Here is a 20948-nt window from a genome sequence, read left to right as displayed (position 1 = left end):
GTGACCCCCCAGCCCCGAGCCGGCCGGGCCGGGGGGCTCCCCCCCCACTGCCCCGCCCCCCTCGTCCCCAACACTCCCCCCCCTCCCCGCCCCTCCGTTCGCGCGCGCGCGCGCGGAGCCGCCTCAGGTGAGTGAGGGGCGGGGCTTGGGCGCGCGCGGGGGGCGGGGGGCGGGGTCCATGCAGCCTGGGGGCGGGGCTTGAGGGGCAAGGGCGTGAAGTGTTGGGGGCTGGGGGGAGGCCTGGGACGCCTCGGGTCCTGCGGGCCCGGGTCTGGGGGTGAGCAGAGGGCGTTGAAGGGAACAGGGATAGGGAGGGGGGAAGGGGCCATGGCCCCCATGGGCCGGGTGCGGGGCGGGTTGGTGCTGGTCGGGAACCCTGGAGGGAGAGAAGACCGAGCTGGGCGCGAAAAGAAAGAAAAAGGGGCAAAAGATGGAGGGGGAGAAACCTTTGAGGGGACCAAGTGAGGTGTGGGAGAGAGAAAGCGCAGGGAGGCTGAGCGGCGAGGGGCGAGCACAGGGGGGCCCAAAGGGTAGGGGGAGAGTCCGGGGGGAATCGAGATGGGTGTCAAGTCCAGGGGTGCTGAGGGGCTAAGGAGGGGGTAAGAGTTCAGGGGGCCTGAGAGGAAGGGGAAGAGTAAAGGGGGACCACGTGGGGTTGGGGGATAGAGAAAGCACAGGATGGTGGGGAGAGTACAGAGAAATTTGAAAGGATGGGAGGGAAGCCCGGTGGGACTAAGGACGGAGGAAAGAGTACAGGAGGACCAAGTGGGATGGGGGGAGGGGGTGTCCGAGGAAGAAAGCACTGGGACTGGGGGAGGGAGGGATCCGGGGGATAGAGAGGATGGGGGAGAAGAAGCACAAGGGAGACTGAAGTTGAGGGGGTAGTACAAGGAGATTGAGAGGATGGGAGGAAAGCCCAGAGGGACCAAGAGGGTGGGGAAGAGCAAGCCCTGAGACTGAGAGGTAGAAAGTTTAAGGGACTTGGGATCCTGACTAAGGAGTAAAGAGGGAAAGTGGGGAAGAAATAGCAGAAGAGGAAGCACAGATGTAAGGTAGAAAGAAATCTCTAGGGGAGAAATGAAGTGGGCTTTGTCTGTTGGGAGATCTAGGAGATCCAGAAGGCAGGACTGGGAATGGGACGAAATCTGTGAAGGAAGAAATGTCTGGGAGAGGGAGACTGGCCCTAATAGGAAGAAAGCTGAAGGTAAAGGTATGAGGGGGAGAAGTTGTTTCTTCCTAACTGCCAAAGGGGTCCTAGTTCCAGTCTATCTAATCCTTCCCCTGCAGCCTTCTTTTCTCATCTATCTCTTTTCCTTCATCTGGGAAACTTTGATGTCTTCACTTCTTTTGGTTTCTGGTGCTTACTGGTTGTGATAGACTTGTTTCTGTCTGGCTGTAGGGGATTCTGAAATGAAGCATTGCCCCATAGATGGGAAGTGTTTAGGAAGGAAGGATAAACACTTCTCTCTATGGGGCTTCATGAATTGGGGGTTTCCCCACATGAACTAGGCTTCAGATTAGAGATAGAACTTTGCTCTTCCAAAAAAGTTTAGTTGTTTGGCACCTCAGTTCCTCTGGTAGGGAACACATACAGATCTGGTGTTTCCTCTGTTGTGGGCTCCCTGTTTGCCTTCCTAGCTTTCCTATAGTATTCTTATATTGGTGATTGTCAGCATTTGATTTGGTATATCCCTGAGGCCCTAATCAGAGGTCCTATGGATGGGAGATATGGTATAATGGAAAGAGCCCTATATTTGGAGTTTGAAGGCCAGGTTTCTAGTCCACAATATGCTGTTTGCTACCTGTATGACTTTGGGCAAATCACTTCACCTTTTGGATACTTAGCTCTAAAATAAAGAAGTTAGGGGCAGCTAGGTAGCACAGTGGATAGAGTTCCAGGTTGGAATCAGGAGGATCTGGGTTCAAATTTGATGTCAGACAACCCTAACCCTAGCTGTGTGATGCAGGGCAGGTTACTTAACACCATTTGTCTAGGCCTTGCCACTCTTCTGTCTTAGAATTGATGTAAAAGTCGAGATGTTAAGGTTTTTGAAAATAAAGAAGTTGGATTAGATGAATTTAAAGATCCTCTTGGGGCTCTAAAATCTCATGACCTAATTATTTAGTGTTTTGGGGGGATGAGTATGTATGTGTTAGTGTGTAAAGCTGCCTCTCACCCTCTGACCTTTGAGTCATATTTCCTTTAATGGGATGGTTTTTGAGACCCAGGGGTTCTCTTAGCCCCCATCTCCCCTTTCAGCTACTATTTGGTCACTTTGCTCTGGAGTGCACTTTTTCCTTCTCCCCTTATCTTTCATATCCTTTGGTAACATGAAAATCTGCCCTATAATTTATAATAGCTCCCCTTGTACTAACCAGGAAGCATCAACTACCTGGATGCAGCTGGTATCGATCTGGAATATTTCCACCAAAGGTGACCTGGAGTGTCATTATAGAAGATAGTTCATATCTTCATCAACAGGAACAGACAAGTCCTTTGGAGAGTAGAGCTCCAGTTGGCAGAGGGCATAAAGTTCGTAGTTGATCTTTTCCTCTCTTCCAGCCCTTCCCATCCCAGATATCACAGCCAAGAAACCAAGAGGCTTTTTAAGTTCCCTATGTGTGCTCAGGGATCCAGATATCACCCCAGGTCACAAGAAGAGACAGAAGAGGCTCTTGAATAACTTCTAATAAACTTCAATTAGGTCTTTTTTTATCCTCTTCTGGTGCCTCTAGTTCTGATTCATCACCTTTTGGCCCTTGAATGAGAAGCTATCAGTCTCAGAATGAAGCAAAAAGGAAGTGCTTGTAATGTCCTGACCATTGGCCTTTGTAAAGAGCAAAACATGGCTCAGCTGAGGAAAGCTATCCTCTTTCTCTAGGACCCATTTTCTACTATGTGTGAGTTTCTGAAGGTGCTCAGGACTTTTCCTCCCTACTGTAAACAAGGAAAACAATCACTTTTTTAGAGTTAGGGAAGTTTTCTAGGGTCTTCTAGGTTTCCCTCTGCACTTGAACACAAGTCTCAGGGACTGTTCTGTCCAAGGTTTGTCTGATTCTGGTGGAATAAGCTCTTGGTTTTTCTTCTTGACCTGAGATTTCATTTGTATAAGGAACTCTTGATGAGGAAACTCCTACCAATGCAAATAAATCACTACTCTGCAACTGCCAGAAGTCTCAGAGTTGCCATGAAGTTCATATTTTATGTAAAAAGTTTCTGAGATCAAAAACCTTTGTCATCTCTTTTCTTTAGAGTGTTTGGTCTTTTTTGATTTTTTTTTTCTGTTAGTGAAGGAAGATGACATGGTGACCAATTTTTTTCATTTTAAAAATAACAAATCTAAAAATAATAATAAATCCAAAAATGGTTCTTTATGTAGGTCTTTAAAAGTTTGATTGTTTTATAAAAGGCTTTCCTAAAATGAAATAGGAGTCTCCCTGGAGCTTCTGGAATATGCTATACAGATGGGGAGAACATCCCCTGAATTAGAATCTTCAGTATTGTCACTTGGTTTTCAACTTCCTCTGAAGGGGTCAAAGACAAGGCATGTTTCAAAGAAATTGGTACAGGGTAATCTTGAGACTTTCCCAGAAATTGATGGTTCTTTTTGTTTCTTCAATTTGCAATCTTTAGCTTGTTTGCCAATATTTACCCGTTGCCTTCTCTTCCCCAGGCTTCTCCATCTCTGTAAGATCCACAGAGAAATATCTAAGCAGTAGAGGCTCCAGATTAAGTCTCATGAAGAGACAAAGGCAAAGCACTTAAAAGCTGGGTTTTCAGTGTCTTTTATTCTTTAAAAAAATTTTTTTTGTTAATACCTTATTTTAATATCACCTTAATTTCTAAATTCCTCCTTGGCCTAATCTCAAGCCATCTCTTGTAACAAAAATTTTTGTAAAGGTCAAGACTCAAGGGAAATAATGGAAGGAAAGTGGGAAGGAAAAGGAGCTAGCTATATTTCATAGTATACTCAAAAGCAGTAATTATCCAAACTGTTTGGTATTAGTTAAGGAATAGAGAAGTTGATCATTAGAACAGAAAAGTATACAACAAATATAAGCAAATCCAGTAGCATAGTGTTTAATAAGCTTAAAGATCCCCAACTTCTGGGCCAATGAATCACTATTTGACAAAAACTGGAAAATAATCTGGCAGAAATGAGGTTTACCATACATCAAGATAAGTTCCAAATGGATGCATGATGTAGAGATATAAAAGATCACCTCATAAACAAGTTAGAGGAGATAATAAGGACATTCCTATTGCACCTATGGCTAGGAGACTTCATGACCAATAAGGGATATAAAGGATCACAGAAGATAAAGTGGAGAATTTTGGTTATATAAAACAAAAAGGTTTTGCACTGGTAAAATCAACACATTGACAATGAGAAGTATTTAACTAGGGAGAAAAAAGTCTTTGCAGGGAGTTTCTCAGATCAGGTCTAATATATGTGAGGAACTGATTCAAATATGAAAGAACAAGAGCCAATAATCAAATGATATGAGCAAGCAGTTCTCAATGGAAAAATACCATGGTATCAATAGTCATTTGAAAAAAGTACCAACTCGCTAATAATTAGAGAAATTAAACAACTGACATTCCACTTTATTACTATCACATTTTCAAAAATACCCAAAAAGGAAAATTACAATTGTTGAAGGGACTGAGGGGAAATGCACTGTTGATGGAGCTGTGAATTGGTTTTGCCATTCTGGAAAACAATTTGGACTTAAGACTCCAGAAGTCCCTCCAAAGACCCTCAAAGAGATCAAAGAAAGTGGGAAAAGACTTTTGTGCGCACACAAAAAAAATTTATAGCAGCTCTTTCTGTAATGATAAAGAACTAACAACTAAGCGTGTGGGGAGGCCCATTGATCGTTGAATGGCCGGACAAACTATGGTATGTAAAGATAATGGAATATTGTACCATGAGAACTGATGAAAAGATTTTTAAATAAACCTGGGAGAACTTGTGTGAACTATCCAAATTGAAATAAGCAGAACCCAGAGAAAATCTAATACAATAACATCGGAGAGAAAAACAGCTAAGACTTAAGAAATCTTGATGGATGTAATGAACAGTTCAGGTTTCCAAGGACCAGTGATGAAATATGTTATCATCTCCTGTCATTGAGGGAGGTGATCAACTCAAGGTGTAGAATAAGACATTTTCAGGCAAGGCTAATGTGGGTATGTGTTTTGCTTTATTTGGCATTTTTGATACTAGGGTTTTAGTTTCCTTTCAAATTGTTTTGGGATGGGGGAAGGGTTGGGCTTAACATTAGTCACCAAAATGGTTCGGGGAGAATAAGAAAGGGACACTGAAACATTTTATTATAAATGTACAGAAAGCAGAAGGAAATTCAATAGAAAACATAGGCAAAGAAGGCAGCTTTAAAAATATTTTGAATTTGTATACTTGGAGAGAGAAGCAAGCTGTACAAGGGCAGAATCATGTCTTCATTGTACAAGTCTTTTTCATATGTAAAAATGTTCATCTTATTTAGTATTTGTTAAGTTGAATTTTTAAATGCTTTTAAAAAGCTTTTGGAGATATAAAAGAAAAAGTGTTTACATTGTTTTAAAAAGATTAAAAGAGAAGGAAAATCAGATCTACAAAATCATTCAACGTATTAACCATTTGTGACTATATGCAATATTCTGGACCCATGGTCTGGTACTTATGCAGTTAAAGGAAGGAAGTTCATTTTCTCAACCCTTCTCCAGGGCCAAGCTTGGACATTATAATTATACATCATTCAGGGTTTTCTTTCTTTTTTTATTCTTTTCCTTCATACTTTGGTAGTCATATCACTTTTCTTCTTCTCTGTATTCTTCAGCAGTTCATATATCTTCCTATGCTCTTAATTCTTCATATTTATCATTTGTGATACTGCAGTATTCCATTATATTATTTTCCATTTTGTGTATGGAAATGCTTGTTCTATTTGATGTTAAGTACCCCCCCCCAAATTAAGTGATATTATTGTAATACAATTTTTAGAGCTGTTCCCTAAACGATGGGAATTGACTTTGTTTTCCGTTCCTTGCTGCCAAGAAGAGTGCCACTATGATTAATTTGTTGCATATAATACCTTTCTTTTTTTCTTTGACCTCCTTGGGGATATCATCTAGGAGTGCGATCTCTGACTCAAAGGATATGAATATTTTAGTCACTTTCTTAGCATAATTCCAAATTGCTTTCCTGAATAGTTGAATAGGTTCACAGCTACACCAATAGGGTATTCGTGTGCCTATCTTTCTTTAGCCACTCCAACAAGAAAAGTATCATCTTTGCCAGTTGTGAGGTAAAACTTCAGTTAATTTGATGTTCTTTCCTTTGGTTTCTCCTCACTTTTTTCTTGAACACTTCTCTCTCCCCCTCATAAAACTCCCTTACAGACATCAGTACAGTCAGGCAAAACAGATCATCATACTCACCATGTCTACAAAGGTATATCTCAGACCTCAACTGTAGTCTGACCACCTCTCTCCTAGGAAATAGGATTCATATTCACCATTAAGAAAGCTGGATCATTTTTTTTCTTCCAAACACTATTTCTGTTCCCTCTCAGGGAGTCCTGGTGGTTTCTGAATAATGACATATACAGTGAGATACACTTCCCTAATTTGTCTTTTTACCCTTGGTATAAAAAGAATGCTTGACTTCAGACTATTGGGTCTGTTCCCTTTTTTATACAAAGGTTTGGACTCTGGATTGAAAGTAATAGGTAGGCTCAAGGGGCCACAGTATAGATACTGTAAGATAAAGGCCAATTCCAATTCTGGTGTGAAATGGTCTTGGCTTCCTACAGGAAATCAGATTTAGAAACAGCACAGCTAGATTATAAGGCAAGGCTTTATAAGCTATGTTCCCCACTCAGACTTATTAGCCATTGAAGTAGAACTGGAATAAAGTGGCCCTATGCAAAAATAGCCTTTTTGGGGGGGTGCATCTCTCTTATCTTTCCCAGACCAGAAATATATTGGCTCTTCTCAGGTCCGGACACCTTTGCTGATTGGCATAGAAGTTTCCAAACTGGGCCATTTTGTCCTTCCTCAGGTAGCCTGGTAGCTCCCTGCTCCTGAGAGTTCCCCCTATTGATGCTAGACTCAGTTGGGACGCACATTTGGCTTTAGATCTGTTACAGTGCAGAACTACTTAACTCAATCAACTCATCATCCTCAACCTCCCAGGAACAGGAACTACTGGCCTGTGCTAGCCAGAAATAATTTTTCAGGTGAGATCAATTGGTAGTTGAAGGAAATGCTATAAACAAAGTATAATATCCCTGATGACTTTGACAAAGTCTGTCCTAATGAGAACAAGATGATGAGAATACAGTGAAACAATGAGCTAAATCAGATAAGTTTAAACTTATAAATGTACACTGGGATTCAAAATAATCAACTAAGTATGGGAAAGCATGTCTAGACAGCATTGTCTATGAAAAAATTGGGGGGTATTAGTAGATGGCAAAGATGAATCACCAAAGTGATTGGTAACCAAACAAAGATTTTAACAGAGCCATTGGTCCCATAATGATGAAATTGATAATCCCACTGTACCTGGCCATAGTCAGACCACATTTAGGATGTTGTGCTTGATTCTGGACACTATATTTCAAGAGGAACATCGAGAAAATGGAGCATGACCAAGAGAGGGAACTTAGGATAGTGAGAGAACTAGAAATAATGCCTTGCAAAATGCCTTGCAATCAATTAATTGAAGGGCCTGGGCATGCTTAGGGAAAAAAAAGACTTGAGAGAGAGCATAGAAGCTATCCAGGTATTTTTAAAATCTGTTGTGTGGAGGCAGATTAAATTGGTTCTATTTGGCTGCAAAATTCAGAGCTAGAGGGAATAGGGAGATTTTTCAAAGAGGCAGAAGTAGGAGTCTAAGGGAAAACTACCTAATAATTAGAAGTATACCAAAGCACAATGCTTTAGCAGGTAATGAATTCCATTCTTTGGATACCTTCTAGCTGAAGCTTGGTGACCACTTTGACTTCTGTTTAGATATGAGTTGGACTTAATGACTTCTGAGTTCCATTCTAACTCTGGAATTCTGTGGGGCAGCTCCAAATACTATGATTTAGTAAGGGGGGGGGGAACCACTGGACTAAGAATTATCTAATATCATCTAACCTTTCTACTATTGTTTCCTCATTTCTCAATGAGGCAGTTTAACTAGATGATCTTAGAAATACCACTTAGTGTTAAAATTTTATGATTCTATTGTCCAAGCAGAATTCACCTCGTCCCCTTTGATGAATAGTACTGTTTTGGACATCCTCCCTTGAAGTTAAAGATGAAAGCCTCTTTAAACTTATATTCCTTCCCCATCAGATAAAGGAACCATGACTATGGTGGCTTTCTGTATACATGGGAGTAACTTTAGATAACTTACTAGGAGTCTCATCTCATCTGAATCAAGTGTGTTAACTTTTTCAGCCTCATCTGTGCTGAAATGCAAGGGAATGTGTGTGGATGGGAGAGGAGTTACTACCCTCATCTTATAAATATCAGCCCCCTCTTCTTCTAAAATATGTATGAAGAAGAGAGGCAAGATGAAAGGACAAGAGAAAAGCTATAGGCATAGGGGATTTAAAAGAAAGTGAGATGGTATTTTCCTACCTCTTTCCTACTATGGCATTTTCCCAGTTATTACCCCTTATTTTTAGACTAGCCATTCTTAGGATGTCCTGGAAATTTCTTCCCTCTACATTATTCTCCAAACACTCAGACAGTGAGAGTGTGATGTCTTCTTGTGTCATCTACAGACATGAAGTCACTAGCTAAAGTCTAAAGAGAAAATTAGTCAGGCACCCTAAGCATAAAAGACAGCCACAAGAACTGAGAAAAGGCTGTCAAGTTTCCTCTTGAGGATGTCAACTCCTGGAGAAAACAAGCTAACCCTAAAGGTCATTTCAGAGCTGCAAAGCTCATCTGTTTTGTAGAAGGCTCTGTGGAGCTCTACATGCTTTAACTACCATCTTTCTGTGAGAAACCTGCCCGATTTTACTCCACCCTATGTGATTCCCTTACCAAAATTCAGCTTTAAAACAAGGCAGCAATGTCATTCCCAAACCATGAATTCCCAAGTTTTGGTTTTGGAAGGCAGGGGCAGTAGTGAATAATAGTGTGGTGCTTTGGATCTGCTTGTTCAACTGGAACTGTAAACACACTGGAGGGGTGAGGAGAATAGGTTCTGCCTTGTAGTGAACCATAATTTACCCATGATCCCATATCTCGAGAGACTAGATGTTTCTACTTGTCTGTTTCTTGTTCTGAGTGACAAAATATATGACATCTATCTCATACACCCCTATTTCCTTTATATCACTTCCATCACTTTAAAGAGAAATAAGGGGCAAAACATTTGAACATTTGTCCTCAAAATCACCCAAAGCAACCAATTCTCAAGGAAAAAAACAAAAACATGTACCTGACCAAGAGAAAGGAATACCATTTTCCTCCTTAGGAACAAATCAGAACCCTGATGGGTATTGAGTAAAACCTTGCCCAGTTAAAAATCTGTTTACCTCATCTAGGCAACATGTCTTTTTAAAAATCCCAGTTTGGGAGCATCTCAATCATGCTGTATTCTTTGGGGGATTTGAAGTACTTTAATTATTTCCAGTGTCACTCTCATTTCAAGGTTTTGTAATACCCAGCTAAGTAAACTCAACTTTCTGTCATTTTTGTCATTAACAATTAGAGCTGTGGGAATACTGTTTCAGACTAGAAGGTGACAGCTATTGGCAGAACTGTGGAAGATAGACACTGGATTGGGCCACCCAACTTTCAGGATTCTACAGACCCCACCCTGTCACTGGGCCTGGTGGGAAATCTCTGAGTCAGATAATACTGCTTTGTATTAATATGATACTGATGGGGTGGAAAAAGAACCATATGAGCCAAAGTGAGAGTTAACCTAGGTTATCATTCCAGTCAGAAAAACAAAGAAGAGAACTCATTTTGTCTAGTTTCCTATACCTAGCAATCTTCCTTTGATTTAATTCAGCAAGTATTTTGTTTACCATATGCAAAGGTTTATGAACTCAAATGAAGTAGTCCCTGTTCTCAGGGAGCCTGTGTTCTACTAGGAAGATACATGTACACAGATAAGGCACTACAAAGTAATCTGAGAAGGGAAAGAACACTTAACAGCTGAGAGATTCAGGGAAGGTTTGCATATGAGGTGGCACCTTCAACACATTTGCTGCCGTCTCCTCTGAAGGGTAGGAGAGTGGGTTTTGTCCAGTTTGTCCTAATTGCTAATTGAGCTGAATTTAGCTCTGTGTTGTCTGTGTCAGTGTAGAGATTTGTTGCCATTAAGTCAATTCCTTCCCAGGATCTTTTATCCAAAGCTGTCTCGTGTAACCAAAACTTCTCCTATCTTTACCCCTTACCTAAAATAGTGTCTTGACTCTTGGCATTGCAAGATTTGACCCAGTTCCTCTGCCCAGGGAGATACTAGACTGCCTGGTTGTGAAGAAATGGAATTGGTATTAGGGAGGAGAAGCTTAGAGGAGTTAGGTGGAATGAGATACCTGGCATCTTCATTCCTCTCTTAGAAGAGCTAAGATTCACTTCAAGGGTGCCAAGGTTAAAGTAGTAACTGAATCCCCAGCCTCTCAGTTCTGAGGTTATCAGCTTGGCATCCAGCTCCATTGGTGTCAGTTAAAGACTGCTTTTACCAAGTCATATCTATGTGAAGGGTATCTTGTTTGAAGCATTAGAAGGCAGGAGAACTGTTTGATACTCAGTAGCACTGACTCCTCTCATCTAGATTCCTTTAGAAATCTGCCAGGGATCATTTGGGCAAGACACAATCAGGTGTACTTCCTAATCCAGGGACTAGAGAGCATCTTTCACATGCCTCTTGGCCACCTAATTCTTGTTCAGCTGCCTGGCTCAGGAAATCAACATTGAGTTAGCAGACTTCTTCCTGGAAAGTTGGCTCGACAGGTTCTACTTTTGAAGCAAGTCTGCACTCTCCAAAGAAAAAGTTGTTTTAGTTGATTTTAATGCTTGATCAGAGAGAAAACAGAAAGAACCTGGAAGATCTGGAACAACTTGATTCAAGAAATTTAATGGGGAAAAACCAGCAGATGTTCTCAGCTCTGGTTCTGGATTCTTTCCATGTGACTTTGGACAAGTGACTTCATCTCTTCTGGGCTTATTTTCTCTAACTAGAAGATAAACTCCTACTTTCCCTTTCTTACCTCCCTTGGGTACTGTGAGTACAAGAGAGATGTATACAAAAGCATTTTGAGGAGCTCTTGTAAATCCCAAAATGGTGTTATGAGGGAAATGGTTTGGGAAGGATGAAGTCTATGGCTCTCCAGAGTGTTCTTTCTCTGGTGTTGATCACCTTAGGGAATTGTGCCTCAAGTACTGTGTGTGTTTCATAATGTGAGCAATACCTAGGTGGGCTATGGCTACTGTTATTATTAATGAAGAAACCTGAGGTGCTCCTTTTTGTCTATGGCTTGTGTTGTGGCCTCCCAACTCACCCAAGGAAGGACATCAAGAAACAATGGATTGGGGGAGGGGGGACAGCTAAGTGGTTTAGCCAGGCCTGGAGATGGGGAGGTCCTGGGTTCAAATGTGGACTTCCTAGTTGTATGACCCTAGGCAAGTCACTTAACCCCCATTGCCTAGCCTTTGCTGTTCTTCTGCCTTGGGTCCAATACATAGTATTCATTCTAAGATGGAAGATAAAGGCTGTTTTTGTTGTTGTTGTTGTATTTTTATTTATTTTTTCTAACCCTTACCTTCTGTCTGAGTGGTAAGGGTTAGGCAATGGGGGTCACATGACTTGCACAGGATCATACAGCTAGGAAGTGTCTGAGTTCAGATTTGAACCTAGAACCTCCCATCTCTAGACCTGGCTCTCAATCCACTGAGTCACCCCTTTGTCCCCTTGTTTGTTTTTTAATGGATTTGGGAACTTGCTGAGTATTTCTGGAGAAGAGGGTGAGGGCCTGGAGCTTGAGTGTGATCTAGGCAAAACTTGCTAATTGAGCACAAGTCAGTTTCTGCATGTTTCAGCCTTTCCTACTCTCTTCATTTAGGTATTTCATTCTTGTTTTGTTCTCAGACTACCAAACAACCGAGGGGAGATGGAGACATAGGCTCTTTTATCTTTGCCCTGCTTTGGTATGATCAACAAACCCAATATCCAGGGATTTGCTTGAATGAGATTCTTCAAAGTGGTCAAGAGCCTCAGTACTTCTAGGTTGCTTCTCTCTTCCTCTTTCAAATCATTCAGTGAAGGATTTGTATTGTTATGTGGCAAAGACAATTAGGGATGTATGCAAATTTCCTATAAATCACACTCATTTTTCCCCTCCCTTTCAGCTCCTAAGGAGATAATTCATTGCAACAAATTATCACTTTTAATTGTTCTCAGCACAACTTGTTTAGTACATGCTGATGCCAATTATTGCCTGCCTTTCTCAAACAGGCCAACCTGTGTTTTAAGCCCAGGCTCAGATTTTGTTTTTTAACACAGTAAATGTAATTGCCTAGAGGGGGAAAAAGCCACTTAAACTTATAAAATGTTCATTAGCACTGTAGGAAACCCAACATGAAATTCTACCGTGGCTGCTCTTCCCCATCCCCCCCTTCACCATTCACTCCCTGCCTGGCAAAATCCCTAGCATGACTATCTTCAGGCATCACTACCATATCATTGTTCCCCTCTTAGCAGGAGGATAGAGCTTCCTAGGAGAGTCTTGCTATCTCCCAGTGGGTGGGATGTGTGTGTTCCCTTTGCCACATGAAAGACTGTTGCTGTTGGGGTTTCTGCTGCCACTGAAATAAGCCCAGCTAGATCAGCTTTGGAATGATTTGAAGCTTATTTCTCATGGGTTATAGGCTCACATACTTCTTGGGGTGTAAGCCAAAATATTCTCTTTCTCCTCTTCCCAGGCAGAGTATGAATTTTCTGCTCTTTCTGGAGTTGTGTCAGGTCAGGCCCAACATAAGGGAGAAGGCCTTGATCATCCTTCACGATTCCTTCTTATTCAAAGATGATAGGAAGGCACTTCTGCCACTGCCCAGAACTCAGCTTCTAATAGCACTTTTTTTTTCTCTTGCAGCAAAGTCTCTTTAAGATGGATATAGAGAACTGCAATGGCCGCTCGTATATGTCTGGTATGTCCTCTAATTTGTTCTGCTTCAAAAGAGCTGGGAGTAACCCTCCTTTGTCTTAGAGAAGTTGCCCTGGAGAGCAGGACTCCCAAAGCTACTGGCCAAAGGTCTGGCCTGATAGTAACTGCTTCTTTATTTTACTTTTGAGATCAATAGTAATTCCTCTCCCTAGGTTTTCTTTGATTATAAGGAGAGAATCACTGTCCTGATTGTGGATATGGGCAAAAGAGGAGAGGAATGATTCTCACTTATTAGGGTGGTTCCTATAAGCAAATAGATGGAAGAGATGGTAGGCTCCCTTTGGCCGGTTCGGAGATCACTGGGCTCCTTTTTTTTTTTTAATTTTATTTTTTCCTCAATTACCTGTAATAACAGTAACCATTTTTCAAAGAATTTTAAGACTCAAATTCTTTCCCTCCCTCCCTTTCCCTCCCTCCCCTCCCCTTGAGATGGCAAGCAATCATATAGATTTTACATGTGCAGTCATGTAAAATATTTTTCCATATTAATCCTTTTGTGGAAGGAAACTTGAACAAAAGAACAAACAGAATGTGAAAAAATTTTTGCATTGGTCTGTATTCAAACTCCATCAGTTCATTCTCTGGAAGCAGATGACATTTTTTGTCATGAATCCTTTGGAATTGTTTTGAATCATTGTATTGCTGAGAATTGCTAAGTCATTCACAATTTTTTATTGTACAGTGTTCCTATCACTGTGTATAATGTTCTTCTGGTTCTGCTCATCTCATTCTGCTTCAATTCATGTAAATCTTTTTAGATTTTTCTAAGCTCCTCTTGCTTATCATTTCTTACAGAACAGTAGCATTAACTTAGCCATTCCATAATTGACAGGTATCCCCTCACTTTCCAATTCTTTGCCCCTGCAAAAAGAGATGCTTTCAATATTTTTTGTTCATATAAGTCCTTTCCCTTTGTGGTTTTTATCTCTTTGGGATAGAAAATTGGGCTCCTTTTGTTGCCACTTGAATCAATCCATCAATAAGAATTTTCTTAACACCGACTGTGTGTCTGGTGGAGTACTAAGGGTACAAATACAAAATTTTGAATGGTGCTAGTGAGCCAGATAAGAAATGTATTGGCCTTTTTTATCAGAGAATTTGATCAGAGAGCTGGATGCAAAGCTCCACCCATAATCCTAAAGAAATGTGGTTTTTCTTGCCTGAAGATATTCTAACTAGGTTAGATAGAGAGCCTTTGCTTTTAGTGAGATTTTCAGTGATGTTGAAATAACCACAGGCTTCCCAGATTCAGACACTGTGGGTGGGAAATAGGGACCTTTCCTCAGCCTCTTTTTTAAAAGATGAGTATAAAGGTACTGAAAACAGATTTTTATCTCTATGATTCGTGATATTGAATCACTGGAATAACTAGGAAAATTTTAATTAAAGAGCAATAAACCCAAGAGCAAGTTTTAGAGACACAAGTTGATCCCTTCAGGAATTTGGGCTGCAATGTAGAAAGAAATCTATACTATAGTAAATGATGAGATGGAAACAGTGATTGGAAGATTCGTTGGGAGTTGTGAAGTGAGATTGAGTACATCTTTAATCTTATGTTTTTCTTATTTCTTTCCATTCTGGATTTCTATTTAAATAAGGGAGGACCTAACACAATGGAGAATCAACTGATAATAGCTTTTTCCACCGACAGTAACAGAAAAGGGGTAGACTTCTTTAGATAGAAGAGACCTAGCTTGAGCCTAAAAGTCTTTGCCATCCACAAGTGGCCATGAATCTTCTAGCCTTCTGTTCCATGAAGGCAAGGACCCCAAAATACAAATGCTTGCTTCTCCTTGGACATCCAGCATTTAGCTTCATCATTGCCACCCATTTTTCCCCTCAGAATAACAAAAGAAGCAAACAAAGTGACCTTCAAAAAGTCTACCTTCCAATATGGTTTTGGTTTTATAGATTATTCTATTATAAAAATGAATAATATGGAAATAGGTATCAGGTATTAAGTGATGACACTTATAAAACCCAGTGGAATTGCTTGTTAGCTCTGGGAGGGGAGAAGGAAAGAAAATGAGTTATGTAAACATGGAAAAATATTTTAAAATAAAAAAGAGCTAAAATAAAATAAATTATGTAGAAAATGTAAAAAAAAGTCTATCTCCCAGAACTCCTTTTAGTTCCTAGTGGAACCTCTAATAGCTACAGACATATAAGCCTAAGGACTCTTTCACTATTCTTCTATAAAAGCAAGCTTTTCTTGCTTCCAAACAGGTTGAGATTTCCTTCTGGAACCAAAAAAAAATAAGGCTCCTACTTCAAATGATTCTTGAAAAGGAAATGGACAGGGCGAAGGAAGCTCAGCTGTGCATTGAGACTATTCATCTGACATTTCTGAGTGTTAGCTGCTATGGAGTGGGATTCAAAGAGAAAGGGAGTAACAGCTGATAGAACAGCATAATGGACCTCAAAGATGTCCCCTGACAGTAGGAGTTGGGAGACTTCTCTGCCTAGAAGATGTTTGGGGGTCTATCATCCATCCTTCTTTCCTAGACTTGGTGTGGTAGCAGCAGAGAGACTGATTGTGCCATTGTTCAATACCAAACTCACCTTTAAAGATCATTATCTTATCCTTATGTGTCTGAGCCAAATGAACTTTCCCCAGCCTGGTCCGTTGATAAGGAAATGGCATGATGTCTCATGACTAACCTTGATGTTCTCCAGAAGGAACTTAGTATCTAGCTCTCTGGAAGTTCTTTTTCTCTACCTTCTGTCTTTCACTGCTTCAAATAACTTCTCAATAAGGTGAATCCATTGCTATTCCACCCAGGCTCCACTCCCATCCATATTCTACTTTAGGAGGAAATTGAATATCTCAAACTCAGTCCATGAATATCCGGAACAGTTATTAGGTCAAGCCTTCAGGAATAGCAGAATGCTTGGGAAATCTCAGTAGGAAGAGATACAGAGAGAGGCAGTGCAGTTCCCTTTCTCTTGCAATGGATACCATCTCTCAGATTCCCAGGTCCTTCTACCCCCAAGATCTCAGAATCAGAGAATCGAGTCTTTCAAAGTGGGTCAGCACTGAAGTGAGCAGCTCCTTTGGAAGGAAGCAGAGTGGAGGCCTCATCCTGCTACAAGGCAGGGGATGGCCCAGGAAGGCCTCAGAGGGCAGGGTGCAGGAGGGAAGGCAGGGAGGAATGGCACAAGTGGACTTGGCTGGGCCCAGAGGCTTCATGAATTCACAAAAGTTGTTGGATCCCTAAAAGGGCATAGAATAGCAGAGCAGACATGCCAGGAGCCAGCATATACTTGGTCCCCTCAGCCTTGGGAAAGAAGGCTTTGTCTCTACCAGCCCTAAAGAGAAAGACCTCCCTTCTGCCAGAGGAAAAATAGGAACAGGGCTGTTTGTTGCAGGGAGTGGTTTTGGCCCTGTCCTGGAGACTCAACAGCTGCTCTGTGTCCTAGGCCTTATGGCATCGGGGGCCTTTGCTTCCTGCACTGGTAACAGGCTGACTGGCCTGCCCCTTGTGGCCCCCTCCAGCCCAGCAGCCCCCTTTCTCCCTCCTCTCTTGCACACACTCCCTAGATTCTCAGGTATTTGTTGAGTAGTTGTTCTTTGTCTGCTGGGCACGAGGGCATCTGCCTCCCCCCTCCCCCTCTTCTCAGCCCTCCTCACTGCCTTGGGAAAGAGATGCTTTAGCCTCAGTGCCCCCCTCCCCGACATTCTCTCTCAAGCCCTTTCCCCGATCACACAGACGCCCCCCCCCCCCCCAGGCTGAGCACCTCTTGCCAGCTGCAGCTGTGGGCCCCTGCTCACCGGGCTGCTTTGCTGCTGGTGTCTATGAAATGACGGCGGTTCCCCTCACTTCCAGGAATCCATGCTTCCTGGAAGGTGAGTGGCTGGGCTCACCCCTGCCTGCCACCCAGACGCAGACATGCACACACCACCCGCACTCCAGCACTGTTTCCAAGGCGGTGGCTTGCGCTTGCACCCTGGGGTCTCACCAGCAAGGGAAGGATAATGTAAGTTCAGGCAGGAAGTGGACAGAGGGAGGGGGAAGGGGGTTGCTTGGGCTAGGGAGCCAATTCAGAAACAACTCCGGAGCCTGAGGAAAGGGAGAGGGGTGTAGAGAAGGGAGGAGGGAAGGGGGAGGGGGCGTTCCTTGCTATGCTTGCCAAGGATGGGAGAGGGCGTTTGGCGTTGCTAAGCAAAGACAACGGCTTGAGCCGCCTGAGCTAGTGGTGACATCTCGATTAGGCCTTGGGGACCCAGATGGAGCTGCCAGGGGTAAAATGCCAAAGCAGGCCTGGGTGGGACAGGGGGAGAAGAGAGGGAAGCTGGTTAGAGAGAATGGGCACTCAGAAGCAGATGCCTTAGCTTCGAAGAGGTCAAGGAAGCTTCTTCCTCTTCCCAGCCAGGTCCCTACAGTGGGTGTGGGTGTGGGGAGCCAGGGCCCTTACTTTGCACTTGGTATCTACCTTGCTGCTTTGGAGCAGGCCAATTGTCCGGTATCTTAGAGCTCCATTGCTAAGAAAGAGAGATCTGCTCAAGTCAAGGCAGAGAAATGTGAGGATTCAAGGTTCTCCTGAATTTCCTGACTGCTTCTTAAGAGCAGATACAATTGGAGGGGGATCAGGGAAAGGAAGGCAAGAGCAGAGCACTACCCTTCCCAGAATGTAAAACAAATATAACCTGGGGGTTATCTCCTCCTTCCCCTGGTCCTAATGGTATAGTTCTAATGGTTAAGAAGCCAGCCTTACTGTGATAACCTTGTCCAGGAACGTTTCTCTGGGACATTAAAGTAGTTTTAGCTTGATTGGTTTGGAGATTCCCAGAAATTTAGGATTTGAAAATCCCTCTCTGGAGTTCCTGAAGCCTAGAGGTGATCTGATGAATTTCCCAAGGCTAGCTCCTTTTCTTCCTATTTTTTTGACTAGGATTCAAAGTCCATGGCTTTCCCAGATTGGTTTCTGACTTGTGAAACTTAACATTTCATGTATTACCTCTTCAAAAGTTAATTTAAGATGGCTAAATGGCTAGAGTTAGGCACTGAAACCAGAGGTCTTGGGTTCTAATGTGGCCTCAGGCACTTCCTAGCTGTATGACCCTGGGCAAGTCACTTAACCCCATTTGCCTAGCCCTTACCACTCTCCTACCTTGGAATCAGTAGCATTGTTCCTAAGACAGAAGGTAAGGGTTTTTATTTTGTTTTGTTTTGAAGTTAATTTGAGTGTAATCTTCTATTACTCACGAGGGAAGAAGTGAATGAGAATATTCTTTCCCTTACCTTTATCCTAGAAAAAGCAGCTCTATTGAAGGGTTTCATGAACTGGCAGTACTTGGCTATTAAGAGAATGTTCTTTCTCGTGCTCCCAACATCCCTCTCCCCAGGAAATAACTTTATCTAAGAGGAACAGAGTCAGCGCCAATCACTTCACGAAGAATCCAGTGCTGTTTCCTAGAACGTTAACTCATCTTTGTGGAGTTAAGGCTCATATCTTCCTCCCCTCTTGCCCTATCAGGTCATTTAGGACAATTCATATTACGTAAATAAATAATTTGTTAGACATATTCTCTTTGAGTAGAGGAAATGATTTCACTTTTGTCTCCACCATTTAGCTCTGTGCCTGGCCATGCAGTAAGTGCTTAATAAATGCTTCTTAATTGATTTAAAAGGGTAATATAGATCCCTTTTTTATTTTTAATTTTAAAAAACCCTTACCTTTCAACTTAGAATACCATGTATTGATTCTAAGGCAGAAGAGTGTTAAGGTCTAGGCAATGAGGATTAAGTAATTTGCCCAGGGTTACACAGCTAGGAAATATCTGAGGCCAGATCTGAAGCCAGGCCCTCCTGTGTCTAGGCCTGGCTCTGAATCCACTGAACCACCCAGCCCCCTACAGATCCTTTTTCTGTCATTCCTCTCCCCCAATTCTGTATAATCCCTCAGTTAGATAAGGGAAATTTAAGATGGAATAAGGACCCATCAACCTACAGTTCTTGGGACTATGAGGCATTTTTCTAAAGATGGAGGAGAAAAGAATAATGTTTGTTTAGCTTAAGGTTTGTAAAGCTCTTGCCTCACAACAACTCTGTGAAGTAAGTTAAAGTCTGGGGGCCTCCAAAAGTTAAGTAGAAAAAGGAGGGGGGGTGCTTCCTGAGGGATTTTCTTTTCTTTGACCGACCAGAGCAACAGAAGGATCACTGGGATGTGCCTCAAATTTCTTAACTTATGATCAGGGGTAGAAGGTCCAAATTCCATTCTCTTTAGAATTCAGTCTTTATTTTGTGAGAGCAGGTCTCTTCACGAGATCTGGATAAAGCCATAGCTGGATTCCCAGCCTGGATGGTACAAGTTCTGTATGCATGTCTGAGGAATAGGTGTCTAGGAACATCAGTGTGAGCATGAGGCTACGTCTGATCTTGCCTGAGTATGTCTCTCTGCTTATGTTAGTGACCTGGGTGTCTCGGAATGGGTTAGCAGCCATCTATTAACTACTTCCTATGTACAAAATGGTACGGTAGCATTGCCCTACAATTGACATGAGCCTTCTCCTCAGGGAACCATATAATCTGGTGGAAAATAAACATTTATATTTATAACATATAGTATAGAATTAAATACATAAAGCAACACTTCAGTCACCTAGTGCAGATGAGTAAACCACAGTACAAACTGAGTGTACGAGAGCTTAAGGGACACTGAGTAGAGGAGTGCACCATCAGGTAGCTGAGTGTCACAGAAGGAAGATGCAAGTCTTGGAAGAAGCAAGTTGGAGAGTTTGGGTTTAGACAGCCAAGGATGAGTCTGTTACTTAAGACAGAATTTTTGGGCAGCCGGGTGGCTCAGAGGGTGGAGAATCAGGCCTAGGGCAAATCTGGCCTTAGACACTTCTTAACTGTGTCACAATCCCCATTGCTCGTCTGCCGTGGAACCAATACTTAGTGTTGATTCTAAGGTGGAAGGCAAGGGTTTAAAAAAAAGACAGAATTTTTGCTCTAGTCTGTGCCTGTGAGATGGCCTGCCCATCATCTCTGAGATGAATCCCGATGATTGGGTGAGATATGTGGGAGTACCTAGAGAACACTCTAGCTGGTCTTCCCCAAAGATCCTGGAGGGCCACTTTCCCCAGGAAAAAGACTCCTCCTGAGACCCCTGTTCATCTCCTTTCCCCGACTCTCCAGGCCCCAAGCCTTCTTTGTTTCCTGTGGGCGTCAATCACTGATGCTGTTCTTCCCCTCAACCTTATAAAGGGAGGGAGAGGGCCCCAGCCACCCTGTTTTCCTGAGATCTCAGTGGGGCACATGGGGCTGCCTTCTCAGTGCTGAGAGGACAAGAGGACACAGTGAGGGCTGGGCTCTCCAACTTCACCTCTAACCTTCCTCTGCTTTGTCTCCCCAAGGTAGCGGGGACTCATCTTTGGAGAAGGATTTCAGTGGGGCCCCAGTGGGGCCCTCTGTGAGCACCCCAAATAGCCAGCACTCTTCACCCATCTGCTCTCTTAGTGGTAAGTATCAATCCCCCATTCCCACCTCCAGTTTGAGCCTTATTCCTGTGTCAGATATTCCTTTTTGCCTTTAGTTCCCTGTTTATCTAGAGACTGTTTCCCTGTCATTATCTGTACTGGCTTCCAGAACCCTTTAAGAGCATTGGGGAGGCCAGTGTCCAAGGTTCCCCTGGTTTCTGGAAGAAGTTAAAATAGGCCCAGTAGGGGTGGGGGGCATGCCGTAGGAGCAGGGAAATAGGAGCTAAATAAGTTTAATTGCCGAAGAAGCTTCTATTAGATAGAAAAAGTGATAAGG

At 42.6% G+C, this 20948-nt stretch overlaps 1 protein-coding gene across 8 annotated transcripts in view; it reads left to right on the top strand.

The window, feature by feature from the left end:
* The first annotated feature begins 24 nt into the window (after positions 1 to 24).
* IKZF4 (IKAROS family zinc finger 4) overlaps positions 25 to 20948 on the top strand; it is a 29089-nt gene continuing 8165 nt past the window's right edge. Inside the window, exons 1-4 of one of the 8 annotated variants that reach the window (XM_056797932.1) lie at positions 48 to 127; positions 1110 to 1210; positions 13117 to 13171; positions 20549 to 20653. In XM_056797932.1, the coding sequence (XP_056653910.1) occupies positions 1160 to 1210; positions 13117 to 13171; positions 20549 to 20653 (211 nt within the window). In that variant the 5' untranslated portion in view covers positions 48 to 127; positions 1110 to 1159. Of the gene's footprint in view, positions 128 to 198; positions 278 to 1109; positions 1211 to 13116; positions 13172 to 20548; positions 20654 to 20948 lie in introns of those variants that run through there. The other 7 variants (XM_056797929.1, XM_056797928.1, XM_056797930.1 and 4 more) reach the window with 7 other exon arrangements.

Source organism: Monodelphis domestica, chromosome 5 (assembly GCF_027887165.1).
Source record: "Monodelphis domestica isolate mMonDom1 chromosome 5, mMonDom1.pri, whole genome shotgun sequence".
In the NCBI taxonomy this organism is placed as follows: domain Eukaryota; kingdom Metazoa; phylum Chordata; class Mammalia; order Didelphimorphia; family Didelphidae; genus Monodelphis; species Monodelphis domestica.
The sequence above is the reverse complement of the archived record's forward strand: the minus strand, read 5'-3'. Positions and strand labels throughout refer to the sequence as shown.